The sequence below is a fragment of the Dermochelys coriacea genome, chromosome 10 (assembly GCF_009764565.3).
Source record: "Dermochelys coriacea isolate rDerCor1 chromosome 10, rDerCor1.pri.v4, whole genome shotgun sequence".
Lineage (NCBI taxonomy): Eukaryota > Metazoa > Chordata > Testudines > Dermochelyidae > Dermochelys > Dermochelys coriacea.
In genome coordinates this window covers 13835337-13857942 of record NC_050077.1, presented here as the reverse complement: position 1 = coordinate 13857942, position 22606 = coordinate 13835337, and the positions used below count along the sequence as shown (strand labels likewise).

Sequence of the window (22606 nt, the reverse complement as noted above, 5' to 3'; positions counted from 1 at the left end):
GTGTTGGAAAGGAATGCTGGCCATGTGGTTTAGGGCACTGGATGGGGAATCTGATCTGGTCTGAGGGTGGGTCATCACTGCAAAGTGAAGGTGTGATTGTAGCATGGGCAGGTATACCTATGCTAGCTTCAATCTAGCTAACATGAGTAACAACAGTAGTGCAGATGTGGCAGCACAGGCTAGCCACATGAGTTAAAGCCCTCCAGGGACTCTAGGTACGTACTCAGGGTGCGAACCCGTGCTGTAGCCCATGCAGCCACATCTACACTGCTATTATCCATGCTAGCTCGAATTAAAGCTAGCATGGGTGTGCTTACTCGTGCTACAAAGACACAGTCACTTTCAGTAAAGACACACCCTGAGGTTGTGCCATAGACTGGCTGGGTGACTTTGTAGTAGCTAAAAGAAAAGGAGGACTTGTGGCACCTTAGAGACTAACAAATTTATTTGAGCATAAGCTTTCGTGAGCTACAGCTCACTTCATGGGATGCTCACGAAAGCTTATGCTCAAATAAATGTGTTAGTCTCTAAGGTGCCACAAGTCCTCCTTTTCTTTTTGCGAATACAGACTAACACGGCTGCTACTCTGAAACCTTTGTACTAGTTGCTTCTCTGTGCCTCAGTCTCCCCTAAAATAGGATAACAAAAGTTCTTTATCTCACTGGGGTGTAGCAAGAGGAAATCCATGAACGGGTGTGAAGGCACTCAAACACCATAGTGAGGAGTAGCATAGAAAAGCCCTTGATAAATAATATATTCTTGCTACAAACGTGTGGACAGGAGCGCAGCTACCAGTGAAAAAAGATAACAGAGCATAGGGAGAGATGAATTATTGGGCCTCTTTCCCTCCCTCCCTCCCCCAATTCCTTGAACTGAATCTTTGCTGAGAACTGAAAAAAATTGCTTCCTTTCCCCCACCCTCTAATTTTTCACTTTGATATAACTGTTGTGCTTCTGGGATCAGCTAGAACCAGTGGAGAAATGCCAAGAAAATGGTTTGCTTGACTGGAAATATGAAACCCAACACACTTTTTTTAAAGCAAGACTTCCAGCCTAAGAGGGAGTCAGATAAACATCCAGGATGGGATTTTCAAAGTCACATAGCTGACTAGAGCCCTAATAGCTGTTAATTACCGGAAGGAATTGAGCATCCAAATCTCTGAGGCAGCATTGAAAATCCCACCCTCATGCTTTTGGTTGCTTATCCAAACTGAGCTATCAGAGGGGGCCATCTGATCTCCGTTACAGCAATGTAAATGTGGTGTCTCTTCAATGGTGCTATTCCAGTTTTACACTGGTGTAACTGGAATCAAAATTTGGCTGCAACATGAAACTCTTTGTTGAGATAGTTTTTCCTAATGCTAAGCAGGTGAAAACATGCCTCTTTTTCTCCAGTACGTGTATAACTATGTAACAGAGCACTGGTTTAAAGGCATATGCAATGAGCTATCTGTTATGAGGCCTGGCTCTTTAAAGCTCAAAGCTATAGTCTGAGGGCACATGATTAGCAGCAATCATGTGAACTACATGAAACTAGGTGAAGGCTATTCTCCTAGGCAGGGATATCAGACATGAGAGATCCAGGGTTTGGGGAAGAATTTGGATCAGATGCATGGCCTGACAGAGTCCCAGGGAACTGGGATTCCCTATGGTAGTCAGGAAGAGGGCTAATGGATATAAAATGCAGAAGGGATTGTACTGCAGAGCCTAGAAGGAAAGCTGCCAAGTTTCATGTAGGAGAGAGACTGTTGAAGCCAAACTGAGGAACGATGGATTATCAAGCCCCAAGGGAGCTGTGAAACCCTGTTCCAAGGGGGGGAAAGAGGACTAAGCTCAAAGGGACAGAAGGGATGGACTTATTTGTGAACCAGCTGCTGCCCCAAAGGAGCAACTGCTCATATTTATTGTGCAAGTCTAATAAACCAGACCCCAGGTGGGGATGTTACTTGAACCAAATGGGGTGGAGTAGGAAGGGCTGCATTCAGCAGGTAGCAAAGAAGGGGGAAACTGAGATAGCAAGCAGGTGACACGGGTTAAGATAACTCTGTTACAATTGATTTCACTCACAAAAGCAGGTGGAGGACAACTGAGGAAAGAGGAAACAAAGCAGCAGAATACTGTATTAAAACAGAGAATCGGTGACTGTAGCCAAAGTTATGCTGGAATTATATTTTCTGGCCAGTGCCTTCCTATCATGCGCTTTTAACCAGAAAAAACTGCAAATGGGATGACTATCAGACCAGTTTCCTACAGCCGGTGATGATTGGGGGTATTAGCGGTGTCAAAAATATCTGATCCTGAAAAAACTGAAGTACACAAGCACAAGAGCTATGACATTTCAGACTGAGAATTACCAAAAAAGACATGATTTCCAGGTAACAATGATTTTCCCTACTGCTTCATTACACCCTCGGCAATCCCCCACCTCCCAAAAAAGCAAAAATACGGGCCATCAATCAGATACCTCTTGGCTCCCGGGCGCCTGAAACTGTTTCTGTGACACTCCAAATGTTACAATTTAAACGTAAGCAAAACAGGGCTTCCTCTTTCACTGACAATATCATAAACAATTTCCTCCTGTATTTATACTGGAAGCAGAGATAAGACACCACTGCACAATGTTTGTAAATGCACAGAAAACTGTTTAATTTACAGCCACGATGGTGAAACAAACCATTTCAAAGCATGGAAATTCAAAGTTAAGTCTGACACTTTCTCAAACTCACCAATGGTGCTTACATGTTGGAACATGTTGTTACATTAACAATACGCAATTATCTGAGATCCTTGCGGGACCTGAGACCAAAGGGGATGAGTAAAGGATAGAGGACCAGACCTTCAAGTGGTGTAAATTGGCATAACTCCATTGAAGTCAGTGGAGCTGTTGATTTACATGAACTGAGGATCTGGCCCTCAAAATGCCCAACTTAACTTTGAATTACTGTCCCTTGCTTATGCTATTTTGAGTCACAAGCCTTAATGTTACTGTTCCTCCTAGTTATATTTGTTATATCACAGAAATAGATGAGGATTGATTCAACAGACAGTAATGCTAGAAATGCTTGCAGATAAAATTTCAACTGGAATAGAATCAATGGCCCAAATTATAACATTCAGCAATATTTTAAAAACTGTGGCCAAGATCCTCAGCTCATGTAAACTGAAGTCAATAGAGCTTGTCAATTTACACCAGCTGAGAATCTGGCCCTAAGACTTTGATGATTGCTACTGTGAGCCATGTAAACACTGGGTTTGAAAATCAACTTTGTATGCTCCTAATTCCTGGTAACAAAATGAATTACAGATTTCAAATCTCAGACAAATAATTACTAGAAAGTTCTTCATTCGGTCTTCATTCTCTCCTCCTTTCAAACTTGGCATAATAGGTATCTATGCTGGCACCAGGCAAATGCATGCTGGTAGTTGCATTTTCATCAGGGATTAAATATACTCAGGTGGTGTACACACACCGCACCATTATAATCGATGGGGCTACACCAGATTAAACTATCTGAAGATCTGGCCCAGGTGAGTGATTTAAATTAATCCCTATATTGCCAGTGCAACCTTAGTTGAAAAATTTGCTCATTCAGTATTCCACTTAAGTGACTTTGGCATCCTTTCAAACCTGCACAATGTCTTAGTGGGTCACATAACATTTTTCATCTACATAAATTTAATAGATATATATGAATTCTTTTTTCATTAGATATTTTAGATAACCACCCCCAAAAGAAAAAGAAAACCAAAAAACTGATCAACACTATTGGTATCCCACCGAAACATAAATATATAAATTACATTTTATACACTTTTCTTTTAAACGCAGACACATACATTCATGGGCATAACATTGTGAACAGTACACTTAGTGAAGAACAAGCACAGACAGTTTTAGTAAATGTATTTCCAGTTTTGGTGCTCAATGTAATACACTGGGAAGATGATCGCAAAACAGGACAGTGATTAATTCTATCCCTGCATTAGCAGTTGAAACCAATGCCTGTTCGTTAAAATTGCTTTGCTTGGTTGAAATTGGACATAGCTCTAGTAAGTGGGGCGATGTGTTAACAAAATGTCTCTTTTTTTGTTACATCTTAAAGCTCTGCAGTTCATTCACATTTAAGTCTTTTAATGCAGGGTGGACACATTATCCTCAAGACTAGCTCTCTTGTCATTATGTACAAAGGAGAGAGAAATCTTTCATCTTATTGGAGATGTTTCATAAAGAAAAGAACCCAGTAGTTTATTTTACATGTCCAATGTGATAATCAAAATACTGTAACACAAGGGGCATATCATCTAAACCAACCAGGGTGGGGCAGTTATTTTGGCTAACAGGGTAGCCATGATATATATGGCACAGGCCTATATTTCCAAAGCAGCAGACAAAAATTAGCCATGTGGCTCCCATTACAGTCCATGGAAGAACTGAACAATTAAATTCCTTGGCACTTTGAAAATGTAGGATTTGGTGCCTGAGTATTTTATCTGCCCTGCTATAGTTAAAATATATTTTGAAGTTATTTGGGCTACTCAACTACAAAAATATGACCACAAAATGCTTTTTTTTTTCTTTTCTTTTCTTTTCTTTTTTTTTTTTTTTTGTTCAAGAAAACATAGCAGGCTTTCTTAGGTATATAAAACTGTTAATTTTAGATAAAAATACAAACTTCACCTTTACAAAACACATATTTCTGTTGAATACACATAAAGCATAACATTTTACCAAAAATAAAGAATTTTAGGTTTTGTTCAACTATTTGCAGCAAGGTATTTCCCATGCCACAATAACATTGTACAATGCGGATACAAGAATTTGTACATTTCACACAGCGCCAACATGTGAAATAAAAGTATTTGTATACTGATAAGAATGGCAATTGCTAACACAATATCACTATTAGGCAACTGGCATCAGTCTCAAAGAAAAAAAGGATATTTGCATGGATATCCTATGATTTGTTTACACACATCAGGTTTTTTTAAATGCTTTAAATTACGGGGGAGGTTGGGAGACATAAACCAAGAAACGTCTAGAAAATTATGCATAGGTATACCATTTTTATTTTAATATATCTCATTAGTTTGCATCCCACTAGGAGAAATATCATAATGTTTGTGTTCTGCTTACTGTTACACCAGTCTTCTATATGTGTTATTGATAAATGTAGTCCAAGAGATAATAAAAAGCTAGGCAAAGAGTAAAAAGAAAGCTTAATAATCACTTTATGGTGTAAAAAAAAATCCATTTAAGGCTCCCCAGAAGGTATTCTTTTTTTGTATAGACTTTAAAACACCACCAAGCAAGGATGTACTGTTTCTATAGTGTTTGCATGGCATTTGATACATTCCTGCTTTTTTGTGCCTGACGTCTATTTGTGTCCATCCATCTTCATCAAGAACGCAGGCACATTTCTTGACATAAAGCACCGTTGACTGCTCTGACAGAAATCCACTATTCACTTAAGATTTTTGTCTTCTTCTTCTTCTTCTTCTTTTATTTTTGTTTTTTGTTTTGTACTTTTGGTATCCTCCATTCATTCAACTGTCTTTTTATTTTCTTTGTTTGTTTTGTTGTTTCGTGGGTTTTTTGGACAGGGAAGCTTCCTATTGTTTCACAGAGTGCTACAATACTTGCTTTGATGTCACATTAAACAAATGTACATTGTCTCTTTGTTCTCATTAAGTGTTCTTTTCAGCCAGTTTTTTTCACATAGGAGAACAAATAAAGTATACAGTCAATAAAGCACCATACATAGTAGGTTCAGGAATGTAACAAACCATGTACATCCATGTCCCAGAGAGAAGTTCTTTTTTTTTCTAGCTTATTTCACCTTACATCTGCAGGAGAGAAAAAAGATATAATAACTCCATGATTAGAATCACAGGGACCTTTCCTCTTAGATGTCTTTAAAAAAAAACTATTCTGCATGAAATTCACTAACCTGGGACAAGAAGTTCTAAATGCTGTTTTGATTGAGTTTACATGCTGACTTTTAAAGTTGAATTTTACAAAATCTTTGCTTCTATCATACTACTCCCAATAAATACCTGTTAATCTGAAACAGGATATCAAGTTTAGCATTCTTTCAAAAAGATACATCCATATAAATGAAATCTGACATTGGGAGTTTATGTGCAAAAAAAAAAAAAAAAAAGTTCTTGAATTATTAAATACCCCATCATCCAGCAATTAAATACATTTATTACAAATTCAAATTAAATCCCACTCAGAACACTAGAATCATCTGCAACTGTTGCAGCTCATATTACTTCAGATATTTTAGAAATACAAAATCCATATTTAATTTGGAAATTTTACAACTGTCGCATCAAACTTCACTAATATGCTGATCAAGCCACTCTTTTGTATTGAGGGGTTTCTTGTTTTGTTTTTTTCCTACAATGTAAATCTTATAAATTTTGATGCTATCCTATTTTTGGATCCTATTCTTCCTCTGAAAGCCCCCAGACCAATGAAGGTTCTTAGCTCTCTGATACAGGGCCTTGTTACGGAAGAACAGGTTTCCTCTTGTTTTGTAAATGATGAAGTGATTCCGATAATTTCAGATGCATATTTAATCAGTCCCCAGTTCAGGCCAAAGAATGTTTGATGGTCATGCATGTAATAAAATTTACCATACGTACTGAATGCTTTCACAGCCGACTGCTTGGAACATAAACCATTTGTAACTTGGCAATTCATTCATGCATTATTATGGGATGCTTAGACTTCAGAAATCAATAATAATGAAACAAAAAGCAGAGGAAATGGAACTTGAGATTTCCAAGAAGCTTAAATATTAGCACCCTCAATAAATAAATAAATAAAATGCAAAAGGAGGAAGTAGCTGAAGAATGTAAGATGCTTATGGTGATGTGTAGCTTAAAGGGAAAATACCAAGCAGGTAGAATTATGAAAGCCAATCACATCTAATCTCTTTGCAGCCTTGAGGTAGCAAGTGTCAAGATTTCGAACAGTGATTAAGCTGGTGTGATGATATTTGATTACGTTTTCCATTACTTGTGCCATTAAGGTGTTCAGCATATAGGTCCTACCTGATAAGCAAATAGTTCCAGTAGTTTTTATGTTGGTTTTAACCTTTTTCGTTTCCGTTTTTTACCTGTTTCCCTAGGCCTTCCTGTTAACATAAGGGCAGGCTGGTAAAAAGCCCTAAGATAATGCATTTTGTTGAAAATGAAGTAAAAAATACTCAAGTTGTTATCGCTCACAGAATACTCATAATCTTTTGCATTACAGGTATTTCTTTATAACTTCTGATTTTGAAATAATGTTTGCATAGGTAGAGTAATTATATAAAAGCAAAGCTCCAGTAACCCAAGATGGTGTTGGTAGTGATAGATCTGCCTTGTAACTACTGTTAGCATATTGTATTCAATATTTGCCTTCCGTCCCTGTAGTTTAGTTATTTTAAACTTGCCACCCGTAACATTTTCTCACCTATAACTATGGATGTGAATCATTGTTTTCTGCCATTGTGATAATTTCCTTCAGAAGCCTGATTCTGAACTGACATCCTATTTCTCACACATATACACAAGCTTTTCATCTTGAAAATTCAACTGCTTAGTCGTTGTCCACAATAAACATTTTGGAAAGTTGAGGTTGATTAGATAAGTTTTTGCATGTATGAAACATAGAACAATTTACAAAAATATGAAAAGCCACCAATTTTTCCTAAATGTTTTGGTCCATTCATAACGCAAACTAGCTTGGACTAAAATCATCCAGCTTGATTTACCTGTGGGTGCTTAATGACAGCCAGTGCATTTTTCAGCTCTCCATGTATATTATAACTTCCCCGAGAGGCCTATAGGAGGTTATATGTAAACCAAAGCATTGTCAAGAGAACTTGAAAGCTCTTGTAAGACAAACAGCTAGGTAAATTCTGCTGACATGAGCTTCTGAGTCCAATAAATATAAACCTGCAGCTCATGAGCCTTGCATTTGCTAAGTACCTGCTCTAGGTAAGTGGTCCTCTTAAGCAGTTAAAATTTACACCAGGTGTCTGCAGGACATGTTAATCTCCAGCAGGTTCTCTCACCCAAGTTACAATCTCGGCCAGGCATCTGACAGAAATTGTAACCTCTGCTGGGAAATTGAGGCAAATTAAAGCCAGCACCAAAAATAGCCAGCCAGTTGCTTTCCCACCTCAGTGACATCAGGCCAATGGGCTGCCCACTTCTACACTCCAGAATAAAAATATAAAGGGTAAATGGGAAGCTTGGACCTCCTAGGCAAAGGTGTGTCATCAGGGGAAGGAGATAGCAGCAAGAAACTCGCCTAAAACTCAGGCCTGGTCTGGGGAACCTTAGCAAGTTTCCTATTTGTCAGAAATCCCAAAGCAGGCAAGTTTCACCCATTCTACTTTCCTTATAAAAGTTTCAGACCCTTTGGCCCTGATTCTCCTGTTTCTAACACCCATATAAATCAGCAGAAAATCTACTGAAGTCAGTGGGCCACATCCTCAGCTGGTGTAAATTGCCAGTTCCATTGATACCAGTGAAGTTGATCTGCACTAGCTGAGGATCTGGCACAATGGAGTTATATGGTGGAAGTGAGGGGAGAATCAGGCCTTTTGTAATCAATAGGAGTACAACCTCTGAAAAATCCCTCATGGCAGAGATACGCCCCCAGCACTGTCAGAGTCCCTGGGGCAGTTATAGTATCCATGGGCACATGCAGAGCTTATTGACCAAAATGGTCCACAGTAAGACGCCGCCAGGAAAAATGAAATAATAATAATAATAATAATAATAATAACAATAATAATGGAAAAACCCCAAACGCACAACAACGAAACTGTTAGACAAAAGACTTTCAGACAGAGAATTGTGGCTGCAAATATATTTCATGGGAGGTGGGGCGGAGAAATGGATGAATGTTACAGTTAAATAATAACAATAAAATGTTCAAGAGTAAGGAAATCAGAAATTAAGGTTCCTGGATCAACCTTAGCTTTCACCCGTAATCCTGATCATCTGCTAGCTGCTACCTAGAGACGACCCGTCCCTCTGTTTATCGTTGTCCAAACCCTTCCTAACATAGAGTCCAGAAATCCACTCTCTCTGCCAAAACTCTACAGACAAATTTATAAATTAGCTAACCAGCTAAGGCCTGATCCCAAACCCACTGAAGTCAGTGGAAGCCTTTCCACTGATTTCAGTAGGCTTTAGATCAGGTCCCCTAATCCATATGGAATTAAGACTTGATCCTTCACCAGATCATCCTTCCATTTATAGATAGAGATTATAACATCTTGTGTTCTGGTTGACTGCAATGGAGTTACACAGGCATCAAGCTAGAATAACCTAATGGTTTATCAGGCCAACTATTTTCTCAGCAACAGAAAACACTACTTTATCTCCTGATATAGGCAAGACATCACACAATAACCCCATGAATGCTCCTACTACAGTCTGCAGGAAAAAAAACCCTGCCACAGATAGGCCAAAGATCTACCTGTACCTGTCTTCCCTATACATTATCCACCATTGCCAGCTGCTACACTGACAGCCTCATCCCTGGGGGCAACAGCACTCCACCAAGTCTAAAACTGGTGTATGACCCTTTAGGGTGCCCAGTGATCTGGCATAACTTAAAGTAAACTGCTAGGCTGCTATGACTTACACCAGGGTTGGGCCAAGACCTTGCTCCATACCCAGCTTCCTGAATGCCTCCTAGCCCCTGAGATCAGTGGATCTGGGTACAGGAGAGAACCTGGGCTATAGTTTTTAGGAAAGCCACTTTGAAAGTAAGTATTTCTTCCCCACACAGTCATAAATCCCCCTTTTTTCTGTAATTCATATTCTCAACAAGCTAGACATAAATTTAATGTGACAACTGGCAACAATCTCTGCAGAGATGGGTAGAGAAATGAAAACCAAATAAAGGCTGCAGTAGGAAACTTAATTTCAAAATTCCTTACTTTTGAACGTTTAAATTCTTTTTAAATAAAATATTCTATTCATTTCAAACCTGGTTTTCCCTTTAGTAAAGTAAATTGTCAGCCTTAACTCTATCTCAGAAGAGTCATTACTTGATAGAATTTACCAGCAAGATACAAATAGCATGAACTTCAAATCAGTTAGGCAAGATTTTTATGTTATGCAGTTTATGTTTAATTTAAAGGCTGCACTAAAGAAAACTGCTGCAATTTCAACTTTGAATCCAAATTTTTATATACAACCCAAATCCTGTTTTAATTTCACACCTTCAAACCAGAGGGTTCTCAGTGAGGTCAATGGGAGCAGGGTTGGGTCCATATTCTGTACTACAAATATAAGTTCCCATCTGATAAAAGTACATGTACAAAAATAAAAGGATGACATACCAGTCTCCTCTTCTCGATAATCTGAATTAGAATTTGATGGTGTGCAGGTGCATTCCATATGCTCTTCTAACCTCACCAGAACTTCTTTTAATTTTGGCTTTTTTCTAACATACTCCACTTTTGCCACCTAAAAAAAAGAATGTTTGTACTTAGACATATTAATGCATAACAGGATTTAAGGCAGGTGGTTACATATCTATATAAACCACCTCTATCCTGGTAGAGCATCACATACATCACATACTTATTTCATGACACATCCTTTATACAAATTCAGCAGTTCCAAACAGACCAGGTTTTTTTTCTCCAAGAGTTTGATTTCCCATTCATGGGGTTTGAGCAATTCTATATTTCAGGATTTTTCTAAGTCAAGGTAAAGTTTCATATTCAATCTCAAATCTGCATTTGTCTGCTGAATTTACAGATATTTTTCTCTCTACAACATTTCACCAGGGTTATGTTGAACTACCTGTTGTTTTTAAGACTAAGGCAAACAGCAAAGACATGGAAAGCACCAGTGCTGTTTTGAGAACCTAGATCCAAATGATATCTCCCAAGGGACACCCTCTCTCTGTCCTGTAAGCTTCTTGCAGCAACTCTGGGCAATCTCCAGATAAAGGAGAGCTCACTTACTTTTAAAGGAGAACTAGGAAGAAAAGGAAAAGGAGATTAAAAGCTTTTTTTAAAAGTCTTTGCTGAGACACATCCATCTTGCTTGATATTCTCTCTCTACTGTATGGAAATGTTACCTCTTCAGATATACCAAGCACATATTTCACTAGTATTTAGGTTCCAGGTACATTCCAGGGCCAGTCTAACCTTTACATAGCAAATATACTTAAATACAGTACAAACAGGTTCTAACACAGTTTGGTGGGCTAGCATGGACCATATTCTAGCTCAGGAAGAGAACAAAGATAGAACACAGATTTTAAACCTTGTTTTAACTTGCACTGGCCCCATCCACACTGGCCAGCCTAACCTTCTTAGAGCCCTGTGCAACCACCACTGAGATTAAACCTGAGTGAAACCATTATAGACAGGGCCTTATGCTGAGGAAAGAACCACACCCAAAGGGGAATCTTCTAGCTGCTTTGCTTTGCAATCCTGCTCAGACTAAGGAGACATCCAAAATGTGCCTCCCATTTGATAGTAGGGGGCTGTAAAGATGGGCTGTCATGGAGAGCAATGAAACCTAATAGTGTGGATACTGTATTATTTTATACAAATTAGAGACAGAGAGAAATTGAGAGACTGGGCCTCTGATCCCTTGCACAGCTGAGATGATTGACACACATGTGGTGCTCTGAGGACATAGCACCAGTCAATCGGTATATCATTGAAATAGGCAGGGTTGTTTAAAAATGATCAGTGTCCACAATTTTTACTAGACCCTTTTGCTAACTGCGTATTGATTTGTTTTTTGGGGGTTTTAATGCTCCTTGCTCTTAGCACTGAGAAAACACTGACCCTCTGTCCTTCTAAAAACGGAAAGTCCTTCTCATAACATGGGGAGGGAGGGGAAATTATACTTCCCAGCTGTCAGAAACCATCCTTTAGCTTTCTGGACACACATGACCAATGGACAACTGAATGAGAGTACCCAGAGCCTAGAGTGAAATACTGGGCCCTGTTAAAATCAGTGGGAGTTTTGCCATTGACTTCAACAGAGCCAAGATTTCAAACCTACATTTCAGTCACTGTGCCCTTTTGTCAACAAGATCTGGAGCCTATTTGCATTTGCCCAGCAAACAATAGTTCTCCACGGACAGATGCAGTAGTTTAAAATGTCCACATTAAAGACATTTTCTGAGGCTGTCAGATTTCCATACAAAAAGATTTAGAGATGGCTCTAACATGTCAGAATGCTCTGCTGAAGGGTCAACAATGGGTCACAGCAATATGTTTCAGGCTCATCTATCAGAGTATAACTCTCAAATCTTTGCATTCAAAGCCTTGCTAAAGTGTATGGTACATTTGAGTCACCCGGCATCAAAGGATGACTAATCCTGAAAATTCACAATAACAAACAGCGATTAAGACCTCTATAACCAGAGACCTAGAAAGAGACACAGCAATTATGAAATGGCTTTGATATCTGCCATGCATATTCCAATTGTTGGAATTAACCAGCATCATCAAAAATTACTTGCAACTAAAATTGTAATCTAACTTTCTTTTAGGCCATCTCTATTTTTTTCCAAATTGAGATAACTACATATACACGCCTTCCATTCCTTACTTTGTACTACACGCACTGGAAGATATAGGAGGAGATACTTAGAGACTCTATGATGATAATCTACTTCACACTGACCAATTAAAAGCTACGTTTTTTAGTGAAGTGCATTGTAAATTAAAACAAACAAAAAAGCAGCCCCCAGGCTCCTCTTTCTCCTTCAGGCAACGTAAGTTAAGATTGAAGATTTATAAAGTGCTGTAAACATTCAATTTCTCAAGTTAAAGCAACATCAAATACAATTAAATTCCTAAATCTGTGTTGTCTCATAACACCTGCTGCCACCATGGGATCTATAATTAATGCTAAGCTAAAATGTTAGGCTCTGGGCCAGATTCTCAGCTGATGTAAAACGCCATGGCTATTTTGACATCACAGGATCCAACTCTAGGTTACCATTCTTTTTCCCCCATCTTGTTGCTCGCAAGAGAAGGATAACTATACACTATTGTGTACTACCCATTGCTTTGAAATGGTTAGTCTTCAGCAAGCCACTGATTTCAACAAGGGCTTCCTTCATCTTTCTCTAATGCAACAAAACCAAAAACCTTCAACAACAAAATCCACCAAAAATATTACTTATAAAAAAGATGGGGGAGATAAGTTCCATTTGTGTTTCTTTTTAATCTCCTCCTACCATTACATTTAAATAATTGTACCATAATATGAAGGCTAGGGTCTATGGTCTCTATTCCACATTCCTATTGTTTATGAGGAAGGAGAGGGGAGGGAGTGAGGGGAAGAGGGGAAGGGAGCATAGGGGAAAGTTATGTTGCTCAGATAAAAATATCTGGTCTGGTGGGAACACTTGATGGTATCCTCAGCCCCAAGGGGAAGGCAATGTTTCAAATTGTTCAACAGTGATACATAAGGAATGGCAATGAGTTTTCCCAGGCAGACTGCAATGCAGAGTCTCATGGAAATCAGGGACTCAAAGCAGAGGAAAAAGGCAGGACTCTGGGCATGAAAACCCTGAGAACCCCGCCAGCATAATAACAAAATTAATTCTGTACAAGAACTTACAAGAAACCTCTCAGCATGGGAGATGACTTTTACTATAACACTCAACAACAACAAAACCCACTTGGATGGTCCCTATTTAACATACCAGGCATGAAATAAAATCCTGAATTAGGATGCTTTTCAGAAATGAAATGACTAACAAAGGCATCAGTTTGCTCTAGCTCAGAAGTGGATTAGCAATGGTATGATGGAATGATACTCTATGAATCTGGGCAATTCTAAAAATTGCAACTGAGGGGTCAAGTTAAAGAATGAAGACAGAGGTCTGTTGCGTTTTAACTAGACACAAAGAAGTCAGCTGGAGTCAAACCACAGCTGAGGCAAGGTTCATTTGCCTATAATAGGTCAAAAAGTCATTGCACAATTGTGTTTTATGGAACAAGAACTATTATAACACTATCTGTGATGGGGTTTGCAATTGCTCTTAAAGGGAAGTTAAAGATCAGGTATTGCCTGGTCCCATTTCAGCACAAAACAAGAGAATACTGAAAGATGTAGTCCCCAGAGGGACACTGGAAATTGTACAATGCTGCAAGATATGATGGGAAGACGCATCAGGAAATATAAGGAGCAGCTTTCCCTCAGAAGAGGAGAAACTGGGGAGAGATCAGACTTGATGTGCTCACCAAGAGAGCAGAGGAAACAGCCTGGAAGAGGCTGTGGCTAGGACCTAGGAGGAGACCTAGTGAAAGAAACCCAGGGTAGTGACAAAGCACATGAAGGACAAAGTATAGGCCAAAACAGTATTGGTGAGGGCTTGAGGCCTGATTTTGGCTACACAATTAGGGGCTCAGACTGGTGCTTTCAGAAAGAGTAGGAGGAAGTCCCTTCTTCACTCCCCTACATGAATGGGGAGAGAGCTGTGGCCCATGGTAGACCAAGGAAGGAGCCATTTAGCCGTGAGTCACAGGAAAAGAGCATACTTAGCACAGTAAGGAGAGAGAATCTGACTAGTTTTGCTTCAGGAATGAGGATTGTTGAACCTGGGGAGGACCAGAGGACCATTTTGTATCATTTTGCTTTGGATTCATGTGGTTGCCCTGGAAGGGGAGGACTTCTGTTTTGACTGAAAGCACTAAACAGAGGGAAACTACAGCCTGGCCCTGGACACTGGCAGGGACACTGAAGAGATAAGAACCCACTACACTCCTCAAGAAATGCTTTGTTACAGATGGATTCTTGCTACCTAGATGTCCATGGCCCCTAAACCATACATATATGACCTCATGGACTGCCTACCAGGATACGCATAATTAGTCCAGAAGGCCTTGCTGGCAGAGGAACCACTACAGTTCCATTTTACAGTGTAGAGGAGGCCAGGTAAGGGAGCCATGAGGGTTCTTTAGGTGTAGGGTTGCTGGCTTTACTGTTGTAGGGACTCACCAGCCACTGACCCCTGCATGTGATGTGGGATACAAAGACTGTAGAGGCTATTGTCACAGTTACAGGGCTATCTGCACCTCTGTTTCCTTTCTGGTCTCACTGAATGCATCTGCTCTCTACTCTACTCTACTCGTTCTTATACTGCACTCATCACCATATTATCTGAACACCTTCCAGTAGTGCACCAAGCAATACATATCTGTCATGTCTCCCAGTCTTCATTCCTTAACCCATGGCGGAGTGGAATTCTGCAATTCTCCCTCTCTTACACCAGGCTCTGGGCTACAGCACTCTGTGGATCAACCATTCTTACCCAGCAGGTCTAATGAACTTGGGTATCCGCTGTTCTTTCCTTCAGGAGTCTAGTGATATCCAGGGATCAGACAGCCTTCTTAAAACCAAAGTATTGTTTCTTTTAACAGAAAGAACAAGAAATTTCAAGAAAAAGAATTTTATAACAAGAAACACTCTATCTGCTTGTTTGTCTTACGGAAAGGCTTATCATCCCTTGACGGTAACCAAGGCAGATACCCCCATCAGGTCCATGCCTCTCAGTCTGGTTCTCCTGAACAATTACCTCTTTCTTTTGAGGAAGTGTTCCTTTTTAAACGAGCGAGAGTTCTTTTAATCTCTTGCGTATCTGCCCTTTCCTGCCCTGGCACTGTCTCTGAAAGACTCTCAAGTGTTTGTCTGCTGAGAAGTGGCTTATCTTAGGCTACTCTTTCCCTTCCTGCTTGTCTTTCCCAGCAGCCCCCTATTGAATTACACCAGCACCTCCATACAGTAAAATCCCATTAACTAGGTCAATGTGCAATATTCATAAACTAATGCAGAGCAGCTCCAAATCCATCACAGCTATTACACCTGAAGTAGCGGATAAGGATAGTGGATGGAGCCCTTCTGCTATTGCTCCACAGATTGGAAAGGAAGATTGCTCCCCTCTGTTTTTTCCACCAAATGCATCCGATGAAGTGAGCTGTAGCTCACGAAAGCTTATGCTCTAATAAATTTGTTAGTCTCTAAGGTGCCACAAGTACTCCTTTTCTTTTTGCTCCCTGCTGTTCCTGCAGAGATCTCTAGAACCCAGCTCAGCTACTCGAGATTGGCATTGGGAACAGGATTTGCTCCATAATGTTCACATCTGTCTTGGCTAGGAACAAACCAGCAGATCTGCTGAATGGAAAGATGGGGTTTTTTTCATGACTGCTATTGGGCTGACCCAGTTAAGTAAACTTCAGGAAATGCCAAACAAAGGGATATTCCAGGTCCTTGGGTTGGTTAAATACTTCTTCTACCTGACATATTTCTGGAACAAATATAAAACCAATGAAACCTCTAAGCATTATGAATTGAGTTTTGTTGCAGCAACAGGCACAGTTAAAGAAAGTGCTTCCACAAGTGACATTACAAAAAAAAAAATCACACTCCACCAGCTGGCACTAGAGAGTGATTGGATTCCTTGCCATGTGCTAATCACAGAGGAATTCCCAAAGTCAAAATTCTGCAAGACCAAGCAATTTGCTTTTGCACCGTGGTTCAGACTTTTCAGTAGCCAGGTCAGAAAAGATATTCAGAGGTTCAATAAAAGAAACGGCAAACACTTCAAGTCTGGTCCAATTACTGAATCCTCGAGTATGTTAGCATAAAAATACAAGCAATAGAACTTGTGCTTATATGCACCTGAGGGAGAGTGACTTTAAAACAGGCATTTCATTTCGATCAAACAGATGTTCTTTCATGCTATTTATGAATAGACTGTTTAAAACATATTCCCGTGGGGAAAGAGAGATGCATCCAGCATAGGTGCTCTCTGTGCTGCCATGCAGCAGCCCACTTCTCAGACCCTGCTCAGCGAGGAAAGAGATTCCATAGTATCAGATGGCTTGTTTTCAAGCTAAGAATAAAGTATCACGCTGTGACTATTAAAACTATTGGCTGCATTTGGAGGTAGGGAGATTTCAGAGGGGCCTGAAGGCAGAGGGAGCCCCAAAGGGAGCGTATCCTGGAGTGTGAGCTCCATCACTCTCTGAAAGGGTGCAGCCTGTGCCCAGCTGCATTAATGCCAGCCAGCTCAACTGGCTCATGCAGAAGTGGAGAAAGGTCAAAGCATCCCTGTCCCCATGCCCCTTTGTGGGAGGCCAGTGCCACCAGCAGTGCTGGCCCAGAGCACTGCTTGGCTCCCCAGCAGCAGCCCCCTGCCTAGTATACAAGGGGTCTAATCCAAAGCTCACTGAAGTCTATGGGAGTCTTTCCATTGACCTCAGTGGCCTCAGGCTCAAGTCTAAGGAGAGTAATGTCCCTAATGCCTGCACCCACCTTCAATGTACCTGCATTAAGCCCTCACGTTCCAGCCCTAACACCCTGACTTATTGATAAATGATAACTTTGTCCACAAGGGCATAAAGAAACCTCCTTTGCTTTGGCCTGTGAGATAATACGTCTGCAAACCCACTCACTGACCTTTCTGGGTGGACATTTTTGCAGTGTGACTAGGCATGCTATGATCTCACCACCTTGTCAATGAAAGGGGAAGGAGGAAAGCCCTTTCAGTCCTAATCAAAAGGGCGCTTTTATCCAGCCTGACATCATGGAAAAAACAAGAGAGGCTCTCAACTGCATTCCAGGAATAACCCAGACAAGCCCCCCCAAAACAACTCCCACCTTTCCTGGGACCCTCATGCAGGGCTTTGCTAGATAATGGCATGCACACCCCCTGAGCTCTAAATACAGGATTTCCAAAAGGCTCACCTAACAAATAATTATATCAAAGCCTACAAGAGAAGCCAACTCTGGAGGAAACAAATACAGATTCTGTTCAGAGATTTCTGATGTGACTGTGGGGTCAGCGGACAACCTCGACAATGAGCATCCTGTTTCTATTTGACCTCTTGTCCTTCTTGATTCTTAATTACTGTTTGGAGCAGGGGATTTGCCTTGGAATTTTCTGAAGAACTGGCCGATGTGTATATCGATATCACTGGTGTCACCTTATTAATGCTGCCATAAAAATCACCTTGCCTGATAGGGTAACTTTTAATAAAATGAATGTAATCCTGAAGGGGACCAATGTGCATCACTGAACCGTGGAAGACAGTGATACAGATTCCTTGGTGCAGTAATGGTAGGGAGATGACAGGCCCAGCACTGACATAACTTTAAGCTGCTGCCTGAGTTTTAAACTCTATCACTGGCTTACGTTTCTTAATACATCCTACGCCAGTGGGGGATTGCTATGGCTCACTCACTCCCTGCCCCCTACAGTTCAGTGGGAGATGGAGGGGTGGAGACCGGGTTATTGTACAGATGCACCAGCAGGGAATTCTCATCAGCCAGGGAAATTCTCTGCTTGGCATTTACAGCCTGATTTTCACCTCTTTGCACCATGTTAGCATATTAACTATAGAATATGGCCCAGAGAACTCAGTGGGAGCAGGATTGGGCCCAAAGGTGATAGCATTGCATTCACCAGTAATATTATGGTTACAGGTAGGGAGGCACTTTCATTCTAGGTCTCTATTTTAAGTGGCTTAAACTTTGGGGCTTAGACTTCTCCACTTTGTTCTCAGCCCAGCAGTTAATTGAGTTGTCCCTGATTTTTTTTTCTCTTTTAATTATATTTGCAAAGTGTATCAAGATTCACAAAGGAATGATGGCATGTAAATGTAAAGTATAACTATTTTTGGAAAGACTGAAAAAATCTGTTCAGATGTTTTCCAGCTTATCAGAGTGTGAAAATTTTCCTTGCCCATTAAAAAACTCAGACACTTTTTTGTGGGTTCAGATACTTCATAATTGGTTGGGATGTTGTGCTTTGTACTTGGAATGTGCGATGATCAAATAAATGTGTTAGAAGCACCTCTTATAATTACTCAGTAAACCACAGTGGCTGCTGCACTCATTATATCCTACCAGGCAAATCCATATTTGAGTTTTTAAAAAATAGAATTTTGACCTTTGAATTTTCAGTCAAGCATGGGGCCCAGAGGTTAATGAAATGTGATTCTGATCTCACTCATGCTGGTGCAACTCCGTTGACTTCAGCAGAGTAACTGCTGAATTGCACTGATCTAAATGAGAGCAAAATACAAGAAATACCATCCACTTCATGTAATATTAACCAGAAGCCTGTGGCAGGGAGAAATGGATTTTGCTTAATTAATAAATATAGCATGAAGCCTTGAGTCTCTTAACCCCAGGGATACAATAATTTGGAAGACATTTTTTCAGATCAAAAGTGTTACATTGTCACATATAAAAGCCCAATTTAGGCTGCACAATATTTAATTAAAGAAATGTAATTCTGTGCAGTGGATTTTGCAGTCCAACGCCCCTCGAGTAATTCTATCTTTTAAATTCAAGATCTGTTCTGGGAGAGATCGTGGGAAAGACACAATCAAAACTATTTTTTTTTTTTAAATATAAAGGAAAATGAAAGGAATCCATGAAAATCAAATCCAAAAATAACATTTCCCACTAATCATATTTTATGAAAGGCATCTGCTCACTTACAAGGGAGCAAGATATCTAACTGACTTTGCTAGGGCGAGGGTGGTAAAGGTAGATGCTAAACAGGATGCACACAAGAATGTCTGAAGCTCCCAAACTCTTACAGTAAACCAGAATTTGCTCACCTTGACACTTCTGTGATGTATCCGTGATGGCTGGCATTTCACGCTGCTGGTGTTGCAACAGCCAGTACAACGTTTCACCTCCACACACGGTGGCCATATCAGGAAATTAGCGGACGTGGGATCAATCTGACTCCGCGGTATCTCGTATATAACAGTTCTTGTTTTGCAGACAGCAGGAATGGCTTCCTCTGCAAACAGAAGAACCCAGACTTCCAGGTGAACAGCTGTTCTCACTTTAGAGAACACATGCTTACACCACTAGGTGCTTAAGAGAGTGATTCCCACCCCAGCTTTTGCGACAGGTGCTCTATGCTCCTATTGCTGACATTAACGAAAAGCCTTTGTGCTGGGCTTGGATAAGCTGTTACTGCTTGCCTCCCATTCAATTGTGCATGCTACCCCAGAGTGAAGCCTGAGTTGCTCCAAACACCCAGCTCACGAGACGACGGCTTTCCACCGCCCAAGTCCCAATGCAGCTCAGTGCGCGCACAAATAAATGGGAGGCACAGACTGTCTGAAAGGTGACAGCAGGCAAGGACACTGTCTGAAACTCTCACTGTTGTACTAGTTCCTGATCAGATAGCTGGATAGGGACTGGTCCTGAACCATAGAAGTCAGTGGAAGCTTTGCTGTTTTCCAGGATTAGGGCCATAATGTGCATCTATATATATTTCACACATACAAAGCACATTTAATAAACTGCACACAATCTGCTTCTGTAATTGCTACACCATGCACCATCCCTTAGTTTATGACACAACCTTCTCCAACTTTCATTTCTGCAGTGGTCTTAACAACAAGCGGTCATACAAATGGCAGCAGTCCTTATTTCTGAATGAAGCTGGGAAAATGATGCATGGCTTGATTTTTTTTAACAAGGCGAAACCATGATCAAAAGTGACTATAATACACGAAAGCTTATGCTCAAATAAATTTGTTAGTCTCTAAGGTGCCACAAGTACTCCTTTTCTTTTTGCGAATATAGACTAACACAGCTGCTACTCTGAAACCTATAATACTGTGTTCAGCTGTGCAAATTATTTTACCAGGTCTCAATCTACAGCAACTTTCTGCTGCTGAAAGACCAGTTTACAAACAAAGGTTTCAGGCATTTGAGGGTTAGCTGTATAATGTTTGCTGTGCAATAAAGCAATGTTGTGAGATATTGCTAGGTGACAGCTTAGTCACAGTGCATTAAGCTGACATATGAACAATCCAAGATCCACAAACCTGAGATCTCTTGCAGCCTGGGATGATAAGAGCTACGACTACTCAAGAAGTGACATTCTTGACTCCAGGACCAGACGGGCTGGCAAAGAATGCTTTATCTCTGTTATAGCAGCCTCAACGGGGAAATTTGAATGGTGAGAATTTATTTGAAGGCAGCTTGTTTTTTGCTGTCCAGTTAAAGAGGCTAAGCTGCTGGGGTGTGATGAAGTTGGGATGCTCTTCAATATCCTCAATAGAAGTATAAAGAGAAGAAAATGTGATCTGGTTTGAACCTGTAACTTGAAAACCTAGGATCACATTTGCTTTGATTTAGTTTGGGAAGAGGATCCTTTCGATGGGCAAGCCCCCAGAGGAAACTTAATAACAACTCTCTAGGGTGGGTAAATATCACAGCAGAGGAAAGATGCTTCTCACTCCCTATAATGCTGTGAACTAGGCCAATTAAGGGCCTGATAGTGCAAGATACCGGGCAGCTCCCGCAAAATGCTAAGACCACCATTCCCATTGACTTTAAATGGGAGGCATTCAGCACCTTACAGAATAAGGTGCCAAGTGTAGCAGGTGGTTTTAGAAAAATTGTTCTCTAGAGGCGTTCAGTGTGAGGAGTGTGCAGTTGCCAATTCACAGTGCAAATCCATGCTAACAGTGTGCTCTGCTGTATTTTTTCATGGGATCTTAGTCTAAAGTTAAAATATACTGATTAGGAATTGCCCACAGCATATAAGAATACGCATGTTTTCCAAAGATATATTAAATGGTAAATCAGTAAGATCTAATCATTAACAACAAGTGTTGCATAAAATGCCATTTTGAAGTCAATTAACAACTATTTCATTTTATATCCAGGCTTTTGTTTGAAACCATCATTAATATTTATTAGAAAAATGCCTTGTAAACATGCCTGGTCCCTTGTGTAATGATGGGAATTAATGTCATAGCACTTCAGTCTTGCTCTCAATTTTTGGATAAACTGGTTTTGAATTAAAGAGTCAAGCTGTTTCTTTTTCTAGAGCTTCTGTCCTGAAAACTCTACCAACTGTTGATGTTTTTTTTAAAAAAAGCAAATTGCAGTCGTTGTTCCCCACACTACAAATTATACATTGAATATCGCCACATTTTCTAACTAAGGTCTCCCTTTTAACATGCTGCAACATGAAAGTGAATGTAAAGAATTTATTCATGCTTGTCTCTTGTGGATAGATTAGCCAGCAGAAGGTGACTGATGCAACAACTGACTTTGGGAAAGTGAAATACTCAAAGGAAAAGACCATTTTACTTTCTACTTTTTATTTTGCACAATGAAGTGTCTTGCATGACTAATCAAAGGAGCCCCCCACGATTTTGTTCTTTAAGCACAAACAGCTTGTTGTTTCTTACCAATGCTTCTTTTCCTGCGAATGGGTACAGGGTGATTCTCTTGAACATGTTTAGCAGAATGAACACTATGAGATCTCAAGTTTGTTTCTGAAACATCATCATATCCTAAAGTAGAAAACACAATATCAGACCTTAACTGTGTCATAAGCACGCCAGTCACTTTAATTCTCCACCATTAATGTATAAGAATATGCGTCAGCCATACATATAGGATCAAATCCTGCCTTAATATACAATCCTGTGAGACTCCTGCCAATAAAACTGCAGGGGCATAAGGGCAGAATTTAATGCAGAATTTCTCACACAAACATATGCATTTTTAACTCTTTTTAATATTTGTTTTATGGAAAAATATAGAAACTCTC

General features: G+C 40.2%; 1 protein-coding gene across 4 annotated transcripts in view; it reads right to left on the bottom strand.

Moving 5' to 3' along the window:
- Window positions 1-3439: 3439 nt before the first annotated feature.
- PDGFA (platelet derived growth factor subunit A) overlaps window positions 3440-22606 on the bottom strand; it is a 29621-nt gene continuing 10454 nt past the window's right edge. The window contains exons 3-8 of one of the 4 annotated variants that reach the window (XR_005295469.2): window positions 22242-22346; window positions 19635-19822; window positions 10359-10485; window positions 7063-7145; window positions 5949-6062; window positions 3440-5844 (exon numbers count right to left, since the gene is read on the bottom strand). Coding sequence is in view for 2 of the 4 variants with exons in the window: in XM_038420784.2 (XP_038276712.1) it covers window positions 7090-7145; window positions 10359-10485; window positions 19635-19822; window positions 22242-22346 (476 nt within the window). In the remaining 2 variants the exon portion in view is untranslated. The remainder of the gene's footprint in view (window positions 5845-5948; window positions 6063-7062; window positions 7146-10358; window positions 10486-19634; window positions 19823-22241; window positions 22347-22606) is intronic. The other 3 variants (XR_005295470.2, XM_038420784.2, XM_038420785.2) reach the window with 3 other exon arrangements.